This window comes from Patagioenas fasciata, chromosome 1, assembly GCF_037038585.1.
Source record: "Patagioenas fasciata isolate bPatFas1 chromosome 1, bPatFas1.hap1, whole genome shotgun sequence".
NCBI lineage: Eukaryota > Metazoa > Chordata > Aves > Columbiformes > Columbidae > Patagioenas > Patagioenas fasciata.
Genome location: NC_092520.1, coordinates 20,552,985 through 20,565,279, shown reverse-complemented (window position 1 = coordinate 20,565,279; position 12,295 = coordinate 20,552,985). Strand labels below are relative to the sequence as shown.

The 12,295-nt window shown below is 35.0% G+C and overlaps 1 protein-coding gene across 2 annotated transcripts in view; it reads right to left on the bottom strand.

The window, feature by feature from the left end:
- Window positions 1-12,295, bottom strand: part of IFT88 (intraflagellar transport 88) — a 47,419-nt gene that overhangs the window by 22,506 nt on the left and 12,618 nt on the right. For both annotated transcript variants that reach the window (XM_071804088.1, XM_071804090.1), the window contains 9 exons: window positions 11,778-11,892; window positions 11,447-11,678; window positions 10,995-11,065; window positions 10,451-10,537; window positions 7,756-7,855; window positions 3,278-3,364; window positions 2,432-2,618; window positions 1,736-1,844; window positions 282-432 (listed from right to left, as the gene is read on the bottom strand). In XM_071804088.1, the coding sequence (XP_071660189.1) occupies window positions 282-432; window positions 1,736-1,844; window positions 2,432-2,618; window positions 3,278-3,364; window positions 7,756-7,855; window positions 10,451-10,537; window positions 10,995-11,065; window positions 11,447-11,678; window positions 11,778-11,892 (1,139 nt within the window). The remainder of the gene's footprint in view (window positions 1-281; window positions 433-1,735; window positions 1,845-2,431; window positions 2,619-3,277; window positions 3,365-7,755; window positions 7,856-10,450; window positions 10,538-10,994; window positions 11,066-11,446; window positions 11,679-11,777; window positions 11,893-12,295) is intronic.

Genomic DNA, 12,295 nt, shown 5'->3' with positions numbered 1-12,295 from the left:
CACACCTTTAAAATCAAATTTATTATATCATTTTTTAAATTTCATCTCAGACTATATTTTAAATTAAATGTAAATAACCACCATAGGAAAATGAAAGTCTATGTGTTTCCTTATGATCTGACTACAAAAATCAGATTTTGTCAACTCTCTCTCCAAATATTTTTTTTTATGACATTTTAAGAAGTTTAAATGAATGAACTGTTTGATATGGGAACCTACGGCAAATTTTTTTTTTTTTAATTATGACAAAGTGCATTAGAAGAGCAATAAAGAGCAAGTACCTCATAGTAATAATGAAAAGCTTGGGATTTATCACCTTCATTATCATATAATTTCCCTAGCTTTGAAAGTACATGTGGATCAGTTGGTACTACACTGATCAACTGCAAGAGCCACTCAGTAGCTTGATTGGGATCTTCCATGATTTCATATCTGAGTTTTGTTCAGTCAAGGACTGATAATGATATTGGGATTCACTCAAATAATTCTTACTACTTCACATAATGTAATCCATATGCTGTAAAGAAAAGCCATCACACTTCAGGCTCAACAGACCTTTGGCCTTGGTTCTCCTCTCCCTCACTGATTTTACTTTGACTTCCTTATTTCTAAGTATGAAGTGTGAGAACCAGGTGGTTTATTTGTAGCCTTTACAACTTGGTTAGTTTTTTGTCATGTATCGTCTTGAAGCAAGTGGTTAGATAAAACTGCTGTCCTCAGAACAGGTTTTTGCCTGCAGCGAGATTTTCTGCTGCGTGTGTCCCAGCAGCACAGCTCAGTGTGTGACTCTGGTCCCGAGGAGCGCAGCAGCTTTAGCTGTGATGAGCCCTGCAGTGAGCTCAGTCACCGCTGCGCAGCACAAGGGCTCTGACCTGCGCAGCAACGCCCATGGGTTTTTTCAGTTTCTGCTGCACCCTGCCCTTCATGGAAAAAGCTTAAGTATTGATGGAAAGCAGTTTTACATAGCAGTGGAACACAGAAATTCTCCCCTAGATGGGAACGGGGAAGGGTCGGGACATTTATGCTGTTGTAAAGGGGCTATGTGAAGAATAGAGATTATAACCTTTTGTATTTTTGGAGTTTACTTATTTTTTACTGACTAAAATACATTTTTATTACTTTTACTATTCTTAAAAGTGTAGTACAGCAACTGGAATCTGTTCTGCCTTGTGGAGGATTTTATTACAGTTTGCACATCCTCAGAAGCATTGTTAAAGAAATTCATAGGGTAGAATATCACCGGCAATGTGCAAAGCCAACCCCTCCCCTCCTCAGCTTTTCAATCTGCTGAGCTTTTGCAGTGCTGGAAGACAATTATTTTCTTACACATACACTAACCAACGTGAAAACAGCTTTCAGAGCAGAATTTCACTTTCATCAACTTTTTTTAAGTTTTACTCAAATATGCTTACATCTGTCACATTATTTTCATAATAAAATCTGCAGCATTTTAAATATTTCGGGACACAGCTTAATACGGAGTGTAAATGGATTCCCTGCAATGTGAACCGTCTTAATGTATTTCTTCACTTGCTTCACTGGAAATGTCCAAGAATGTTTTAAGTTCTGTTCTCATTTTCACCAACATCAGAAAATGAATCTATGCATGATAATCCTAATTATAATGGACACTATAGTAAAATTCAGAGTCATTGTGTCATGACTGAAACACATACTTCAGATTAAATGAGTTTACTGAAACCACCATCCTTTATCATAATCCAGAAAAAGATACAGGTTTGCTATCTGGTGAAGGACTTGGGCACTATTTCGAAGGATTGCATGGAGTTTCAGAAAACAATCCAAAGCTTCATTTATTCTGTTTAACTTCTTATACGTTAAACCTAAGAAAATAAAGATTACAGTATTAGTGCAATAAGAAAAAGTTTACTTCAGCCTATTAAGTGACAGAATAACCAAGAAAAATGAAATATGAATACGGTACTCAGAGGCAGTTTAACTGCCTTGACACCGACGTACTCTATTCCTGAGAGCCATGCTCATAGTTCTTACCAGCTAATATGATTTACCAGACTGATAAATGCAAGCAAGACAAATCTAATCAAAGACCAAGAACATATGTAATCTCACCTTTTGAACACGAATGAGGGAGAGGGACAGCTTTTAGAGGGGAATCACTCTGATGGTTTAATAATGCTAAAACTGGTATATTTTTAGTAGATAGTAAAAATTTTTATCCTCAAAGTGACTTAATCATCTCCAATTACTAGTTGATATTGTTAACACCGGTATTTTTTTTTCAGAACAGACAGGAAGTATAAATTAATACCTTGCTATACCACAAATGACTGAATAGAGTAATAATAATTAGCATATATTTCTATACAAGAAAATTTTGAAAGCCAGATTCTCAGAAGCATTAGTTTTACCTTTAGACAAAAGCTAAACCACAAAAGCACCTTTGGCTTACCAAGATTGTAAAGTGCTTCAGTGCATGAGGAATCGTTCCTGAGAGCTTCCTTATAAAACTCAGCTGCTTTTTCATAGTCTCCATTTGCAAAAACAGTATTTCCTTTGTTAGTTAGAGCTGCTGGATTGTACCTATCAGAATTTACAGCTAAATCTGCATAGTTAGTTGCTTGTGCCAATTCATTCTCCTACATGAACAAAACAAACATTGTATTAGTCATTTGTCAGTCAATTTTCTTGCAGCTGTGGCTTCTTACAGTTAATACAGTGGAATTTCAAAAAATTGAGGATGAAAAAAACCCACAACATTCTTCAGTCCTAAAATATTACTAATGGATTTGCATACGGCAGATAAGCTCTTTCAAGTTTCAGAGAACTTAACCCTTGAGATGTGTTTTGGCACCCTTCAGTCTGCATCTCTTTAAAAAACAAAAATAAATCTCCATAACCTACTAACTTCATACAGAAACACACTTGCCTAAGCTACATACTTCACATGTTTCTCGAGTTGAGCCAGGCTCTCTAGGACCCAGGTTTTAAATGCAGCTGCTGAGCTTCTGCACAAATCACACCAAGGAGAACACCTGGGGCCTGGGGCTTCACCTCACCCTCCCTCCCAGCAACAGGACACAGAGGACATGCTCCAAATCCCAGCTACAGCCAACAAACCCTGGCTACAGCCAGGAGAACCCGGCTGCTGCCAACAAGGGCTGTTCAGAGTAACTCTGATAACATGCAGTTTCTTGCTGCTTACAGAGATTATTTAGACACAAAAATCATGACAAAGATACAGAAGTTGCTACATAAACTGCAGTTCTTAACTGGTTTTGTTGAAGCAAACACTTACCAGATAATAAAGGAAGGAAAGGTTTGTTGCAGCTGCACTCTTCAGTCTGCTATCCTTTTTTTCAAACATTTTTAAAGTCTCCAGTGCCTAAAAGTAATTTGGAAACAACTCATTTCCCACTGAAGCAAATGTATACCAAAATTATTTCAGAAAGCACTGATAAACTTCACAGCAACAAACAGCCAAAATTATCAACTCATACTCACATACATGATAATTACTAGAGCTTGTAACACACGACTGTAAACATGTACACATGGAACTATATATTATACATAATATTAATCTTGGTCACAAAATTTCAATAGCATTGGCTATTACTTCTTCAAAATTTTGATGAGAAATGGCTACCTTGAAGTACACAGATATGACAATTCTATACATACAAACCACAAATTTATATTATTTGCTTTTAATCTATTTAACTAACAAAAACTCTCATACCTATCTTCCAGTTCTTCAAGTGAACACAAAACAATTGACATTAGAATTCTTATTTAAAAAGCTAAAAAAGTACACGCTATATATATATTTTAAAAATGCAAGACAATATAGGACTGGATTTCAACTTGCAGTTGTTTCGTGCAATAAGGAGATGACACCTGTCTAAGTTTAGGAAGTATTCAAATGTGAAGACTGAGGCCATCAGAATTTTTTAACTTTTACAAGAAAACTGAATTTCATAAACTTCAAGATGAACAAGTTTATAGACAAAAAGTAATCAAATTCATAGCTAATAAACTATCAAAAAAACTTTGAAATAAAAGGGAGTGGTTTTGTTTCATGGACTATGAGATTACATTCATAACTGCAGACTAAATTATTAAGAAAATACAAATATTTAGTGTAAAGAAAACAGATTAACTACACAAACTGTTAGAATATCACAGTGAGCCCAGTTCCATCATCTATTACAACATAGATGTGGCCACCTCAGTTTAGCCATCAACACTGGGAATTCAAAAGTTTCTTTCTTCCTTTGTATGAAACCTACAGCTGCTGCTTATATGTCAAAGTGAGTGCATGATACTGTATGTGGAATGCCAAAACAAACATAAAGGAAACAAGTTTTAATTGACTGTCATGCATATTTTAGAGTTACTTTACACAAAACCGTGACTGTACTAATGATGTGTAAAATGACAAAGTATATACAACTAGATGCAGTTCATTGATTTAGTCAACTACATTCCACCCAAGAACCATGAACTACTAAAGAAAATAATATTTTTCCTAATAATAGCAAATTTTCTAAAGAAATACATGGATTTCAATCAAGGAAAGCATTTCAAAAGTTAGGCTCTAGATTTTGTGATCTCTGAAATGGAAGACTTCCACTATGATAATCTTAAACTTCTATAAACATTTGTGACTTTCTCCAAAAAGGAAATGGTCCAAATGTTTACGGATGTAACACTACTATATCTGGGGTACTCTGTTCTTAAGCAAATACTTGCTTCTTCATGGAATTTATTTTTAGTGAACTTCAAGCTATAATTCAAAGCCACTTTCGGAAAAGCCATTTCTCATTGTAGTTGACTTGTTTACCTTTGCTTTTACTGCTGAATGGCACCTTTGAAGATAAACATCGGCGTGGAAGTAATCTCTTTCTCATGTATAATGAAAAATTCATATGACTCTGAACTCTGTTCAGTTACTGGTAAATTATGTTACAGGTCTCTTGAACCATTTCAGCAATTATGAGCCCTTGGATGAAAATCTATAGCAATTCTCCTTTCGTCCTTGCAAAATAAAAATGGTCTCACTGTATCATCTGCTAAATGTATATATTTCTAAATAACTTCTAACTTTTTAACAATAACAATTACTTAGATTCAACAATCAAAACACAGACTATCCAAACTATTCTTTGTAGCATGTTTCCCACGTACCTAAATTATTTGCTTACAGAAGTTAAGCTTCAAAGCAGCTTGCCTGCCCCAAGCTGGGCCTGCCAAAGATGTTATGGAGTTGCATGGGTAACCGCAGAATTTTGGTTTTAAATTAGTTTTAAAAGTTTTTCTTTGAAATTAAGAAAATATTCAAAATATCTAATATACAAGATCCCTTATTAATAAATTACAATCTAGACATATTAGGGTAATTTGTACCCTGAGTTTTTGTTGTTGTTGTGTTGTTTTTTTTTTGGCTAGGATTGTTTTATAATAACATATTCATTACAATGAGCACATAGTTAAGCCCATTCTAGGTACAGCACAAATCTGTTTTAGTTCTTTTTTTAAAAAAAACAATAAAACTTTCGGCCTTGAAACTGAATATTTCAAAAAGTTTCCATTCTTGTTCTTCAGCCAAAGGTGTGCTGAACAGGTGGTGAGTTGATAAGTATATGAACAACAGACAGGATGAATCTAAGTGGCAGCTGCAGTTTTATTGGAACAACAACAACAAGATGACTCTCTACAATCACCATTCTGCAGTCCAACTCTGCTACTAAGTAGTTCCAGAGCAGGTTAAAGGTCTTCTATCACATAATCCCACTAAAAAGGGCATCTTCTCTCCTTACTCCTAACTGCCAACACCCTCTCCTCTCCCTCCATTGGAGTACTCCACAGAAACATCACCAACAATCTCTGTATCTCATTTTACCTCTGAGAATTATTTTTGTTTTTACCCATACTGGATGCTAACTGGAAATCACAAAAAAATACCACCAAAATAGTAAACTCTTCAGATCATATGACTGTTTACCTACCTGTAATACTCTGACTTTTCAAAAGCTATCATCAATAAAGCTACTACATATGCCCCAAATTTTCCAAACTCTCCAACACAAAGTGCAATAAAGGACAACTCCCTTGCTGTATCTACAGGGAAGGAGAAGAGGATAGGAGAAGCAAGAGCAGCTCAGGAAACCAGAAGAGCTTAAATATGAGAATGAAAAGTGTGCTGGAGTTGAGCACATGGCCCTGCGTGCCTCCCTCCAGGCTACGGGAAGGTGAAGAACCTTACGAGAAGACAGAGGTATTCAGCTTCAGCTGTCATTTTGCTATATACATTCCCTCATACTTCTTGCCACACGTGCAAACCCAGGGGTTGCTATGTTCCTTATTTATTCAGCATTCATATCATTGAATGCACCAAATGGTGCATGTTAGAAGGAAATTCAGCAAATCTTGTCATGTATCCAGGTTTCCTTTTGTTCAGATAAAGCTGTTTTCCAGCTGCTCACAGTTCAAACCACACCTTTTTTCACAGGCAAAGACCACATGACAATTTTGACAAAAATCTGGAACTGTAAATTGTCCCACAACCTACAAAAATTTGATTAAAGGCAAAAAAAAAATCTGCATGTCTTAAAACACTATAAGAAAGCTGCACATTCACCTAGATAATACAAAAAACTTGAACATGGTAAGTTTTGGTATGAATTTATACACGGACATAGGTGATTTATATGCATAGAAAAGGAAAGCTACAGTTAACCTGCTGTACTTATTAGCAAGAGATTGGTGATGATTTTTAACATGAAGGCAGTGCAGCATAAAATTCATTGGCAGAAATTTGTCTAACTTGTGCTTGTATGGCCGGTTGCAGAAAGAAATCTAAACTACATAAACTTACTTAAATAATTTCAACATAGTTGAAAGTTACTTTGCATATATATTTAAAAGTACAACAAACCAATTAAAATGGAACATAATAATATGCACGATAAACACTAAAAATCACAAAGATTTTGGTAGATCTATTGTCTGAACTTCTGTCAGTTGAATTTTGAGCAACGAGCTATGCTCTTCCTTGGAAGTAATGATACTGTATCTTTTCTATGACCTTTCTCATTTTTTAATATACACTATTGCTTAGACTGCTGTAACATCTTCTCAGTAATGGTGACTCATGCTGGCTCTCTGTGCCCGCAAGGGAGACAATCTTTTATAAGAGATGGAGAACTGTCCAACCTCCTGACCAGATGCTTAATTTAATTCCAGTTTGTATTTCAATGACTGAATTTCAAGGTCAGATTATAGTATTTTAGGGAATGCCATAACACACAGGGAACAGTGAGAATACCATAATATAAAGAACAATGCTACATATCAAGTGCATCTGCATAGCTTTTGGTACTATAGTCAACTTCACTGAGAGAAAGATTCAGCTCATACTAATGAAAACAGCTCCACGTTGATTAGCGACATGCTTTTCAGGCTCTATAGACTGTACTGACTACAGTTCCAATAACTACAGTTAATGACAGCTTGGACACCCAGCAGAGATAACTAAATTTAGGTGCCTTAATTTTGAAATTAACTGCATTCACTGTAACTTCTGTGGTAGAAATTTCATTTATATTAAACCCATCTCTTGCCAGTGTTTTTATGAAGTTATTTTACTGAGCAGCATCAATGTAATTATGTTTGCATAAATCATTATTTTCCTTGCTGAAAAATATGCTGTGGCTAAGAAAGATATCTTTGCCAATACAGTATTAAAAATAGTAATTTGAAAAGTTACTATACCTGGTTAAAATCCTGCTGCCTCAAGTAAGTAGTAGCTTTATTTATTTCCAGGTCATTGGCTAACTCTACATAGTGGGAAGCTTTAACTACTTCAACACACCTGCAACGGAAAGCAAGCCATAAAGATAAACAAAATGCATCTGTGCAAATGCCACTTTAAGTTACACACTTTTGCAGCCAACTCACTTTTCAAAATGAGTTGTTCTTAGTTATGCCTTCTTTACAGAGGCAAAGAGCACTTTGATTAAAAATATTTGAAAAAAACATTTTATTCCCATAACCTACCTTAACAATGCTATCTCTGATCTCATTTTTTTCAGTCAGCTACCTAAATATTACGTTATTTTCCATCAATTAGTGATGCTTGATGTCAGATACTCACTAAGGTCATTTTTCAAACCATTTTTTAAAATATGTTCCACCAGATGATTTTTCTAACCTGATGTCCCGTTGCATATACTACCAAACCCATAAACCAGCTCAGTGAACAAAGCCAGAGACTGCAGATCGTGTCCCTGAGCTATATAATAATATTATTGTCATAATAATAAACTTCTTCCTGGTCATCCCCCAGTTGCCCTTGGGTCTTCTGCAAAATAAAGGCAGAACAGAACACAGCAGAGAGTTCAGATGTTCATTCACACACACCATCTTCCATGGTTTGATATGTTGTATTAAAATCAGCAGATCATTTGAAGCAAGACCTTTATTTATTGTATGCATATACTATTCTCTCAAAGAGTTTGGAACTAAGCATGCTAAATGAACAACTTTGCGGGATACTTCTTCAATCCCTTCCATTTTATTTTTTTTAAGTGGTGGAAAGCCTTTTTCTTTTCTTCTAATAATAGTTGGCTAATTTGCCAAGAAAAGCTTAATTTAACAAGCTGCCTGCTGCTATAATTGGTTTGGCACATGGACAGTCTCTCTACAAACTATACAAATGCCTTTTGATGTTGGAAGAAAAATTATATTTAAAAAAATAGCAATTTCTGCAAAGACATTTGTAATAAAAATCAAAAACTAGTTTTCAAGTGTTACTGTTAACATCTTTTAATCATAAAATGCAATGAGATCTAACTATACAACTGTTCCTCACGGAACATGATGGAATAATCCCAAGATCATGTCACATTTTAAGTATGAAGTTATGAAATCCGAAGATTATTTGTCCTGACTTTATTTCTGTAAATAAAATTAATCTGATTAAAAGCATATTTAGCACTCAGAGGGCTCATAACAAAGCGCAGTATTTGGAAAACCAAGCTCAAACTGCTGGTTAAACTTCTAGGCTGGGGAATTCAAGCCCCGTGAAGAACAACAGTGTAAATCTGTCCCGATCTACACAAAGAATCCCGCACATCTCACCAGAAAGTGATTAATTAGCCAGAACAGAAATGAAAGAGTTTTACTTCACGACAAGGATTTTCTGGACAGCACTAAGGAAACTGAATATGTGACAACATTTTCCAGTTTTCTTGAACAAAAAACAAGATACAGAGCAAATAAATCTGACTTACTTATGCTAACATGTTCTGAAGCAGCAAGCTACTTTTCACAATAAATACTGTTTAAGTTCTGGTAAGTAAGAATGGTGGAAGTAGGGAAATTGTAAGATTATAATGATTATTAAAGCATCAAACACCACCTTGTGGACTCTAGCAGACTAAACATGTCTGTGTGAGATTATTTTGTGTTTGTATAAACAGTTTTATCAGTAAATTATAATTCAAGGACCTGCAAAATTTGAAAATAATCCTAACTGGCCAAAAAAAAAACCCCAAACCCAAAGCAAAACAAAAGAGGTAAAAGAGCATTCTCTTTTCCCATTAAACTCCCTTCACTTCCCAAACACTGAACATATCTGCTAGTAATGTTGTGGCTGTAGATGCACATTCATTTGCATACATGTTGTTTTCCAATAACATTATAAAACTACTAAAAATATCCAAGGAAGTCCTCATAATAGCAAACTAAAACCTACACCTTGAAAAGTTACGCTAATAATTTTTAGACTGTCCTTAAAGGAAATGTGTGTCTTATTTTGTTTTAAAGTGAAGAGTATTCTGCTGTAGAAAATACCACAGAAAGCAAAAGCTAAACTGTAAATTAAAAAAATAAAGTGGACATTAAATCAAAATGGTAAACTGTATCAGCAGTCTACCACAGTATACACTTGTAAAAATGTTTAAGAAACAGTAAATTAAGTTTACAAATAAACCTAAAAATATTTAGATTCACATGTTTTAAATAATAACTCCATGGAGTAATGCAAACTTCTTAGGCACCCCAAGTCTTCCTTATGCTATCTTCAAACTGACAGTAAAGAGTAGCAATGACTGCCTTCTGTATAGCATTTGTCTATCAAGAGCTTTAAAAGTTTGTCAGTTTTCAAACTGAGCTTTCAAATTCAATTGAACTTTAAGGAGCTCTCTTTGTGCTAACACAGATGATCAAAATGTATAATTAACAGTTGAGTTTCAATGATAAATGAAATTAATTTTTAACACAGAATAAAGTCTAATGCTTTGTTTTGTGCTCCACAGCATTTTGGAGGCAAACTGAAAATTGCCTGGACACTTGTGTTTGAGATGTGCAAACTGTTGTCCAAGCTGTTTGTGAATCTGGTTTCACAACCAGCATGAGAGAATGGTATATAGTTCAGACAAAAAAAAAAGCCCCCCTTGACTCTTACCAGTCATAGCCGACTGCAAAAGATGTCTCAATTACTGGTGCAATGAGTTTAGCAGCTGTCATGATGTATTCCTCTGCCATGGATTTCCTAAGGAAAAGAAACCAAAAACTAAAGCCCAACACACAAACACATCACCATTTCAAAAACATACATATAGAAAAAAAAATGTCATTCTTGCTTCTTCCTGCACTCTGGACAATCTTAGAATCAATCTAACTAGTCCTCTGCTACCACTACTACCTTGTATCTTGATGAAGTTCTCAGTTTTTTCTGTTTTCCTTTCACTGCACAAGGTAGTTGTATTTAAAAAAAACCCCAATGCTGCAAGTTTTAAGCAGTGTAACCTACAGCATTTGTGGTAGATATTTTACTTCAATGCAGTACCCTAAACTAAGTGATCCAACCAGTTCTTCCCAGCATGTTCTTGCCTAGGAATTGAGGACACTTTATAACAAGAGCTGTGGGCATGTGAGAAGATTGATAATACTTTCAGGAACTAAAGTCCATGGAATCAAATTCAAGAAAGAATAGACTCCACCATTACCTCTCAAGTTCTATTTGTCTTAAGCTGTCATTTTTAATTGCTTCAATCAGCAGATTTGTATGTGGATCATCCTGGAGGGGGACAAAACAACTGCAAATTATGCCAGTATACATGCACTTTAACTATTTATAGACAATTACTATAAACGTAAATTGATGCAAATTACATAGTCTATAACATCAGTTATTTACTCTTCACATTTAAAAAAGCTAGCTCCAGTTTAAAGTAGTTTTCTAACCACAAAAAGGAAGTCCAGCTCCCAAAAATGTCTAATAAACTAAAATAAGCATTTGCAAACATAACTAGGATTTTCTGGGTAAAGAAAAAAAAAAGTTATTTTAGATATAAATAGATGTGGATTTATATATTCAGTATAGTTCAAGCATTCAATGTCTCTCACCCTTTCTCCTGATTTATCATATAAAGACACGGTTTATTTTGTTCAAACTTACATTTGGTGAAATGTATTTGTCATCATAATCCACTTCTGAGGGAACTGCAATCAGTTTTTGGAAGGCTTTTTTCATTTGCTCACCATTTCCAATAGCATAGTAACATAGGATCAAGTTGAAGCCTGCCTTCAGGTTTGGAGACATGCTCATTATATGTTCAAAAGAAGAAATGGCATCAATGTATTGGCCAGTTTTAATAAATGCAACTCCGATATTTTCCATTATTTTAATCCTAAGTAAAGAAATCAGGATTAGGTTATATTTTTAATTATCAAATCACACTGTAGCCAAAACTTGTATTTCAAAACCATGCCTACTGGTAGAAACCCACCTCATCTCTTTGTGGACACTAGGAATCTGGTCTAGAGCCATACGGTAGAATTTGATAGCTTTGGAATAGTTCCGTTGTTTTAAATATATATTTCCCATATTCACCTTCAGTCTACCTGTCAGAAGAAGTCAATGAGTTACAGACTTCAGAAGCATAGTTACAGCATTTTTAAATTGTTTCAGAGTGACAGAGTAGAACAACTTCTTAATAAACTTGTCTTCATTATGGGGTACCACTGGCCCTTTAAAGAAGTGCTGCACAGAACAGCCCTCTGTGAATTTTCACTCAGTGGATGAAGTAGTAATGAAATCTAGAAAAGAACTATTGATGGACGATGTATTCTGATTTTGATTGTGAACTGAGGAATGAGGCAGAGATTATTTATAGTGCTCTCCGGGAAGACAGCTGCAAATAGGCATCTCCGAGAAAAGCGCACTATAGGAGTCTCAAAGATGTGCAAAATACTAAAAGAAGCTTTCAGAAGTGGAAAGCTGAGTCAAAAGAGAAAAAATTAGTAT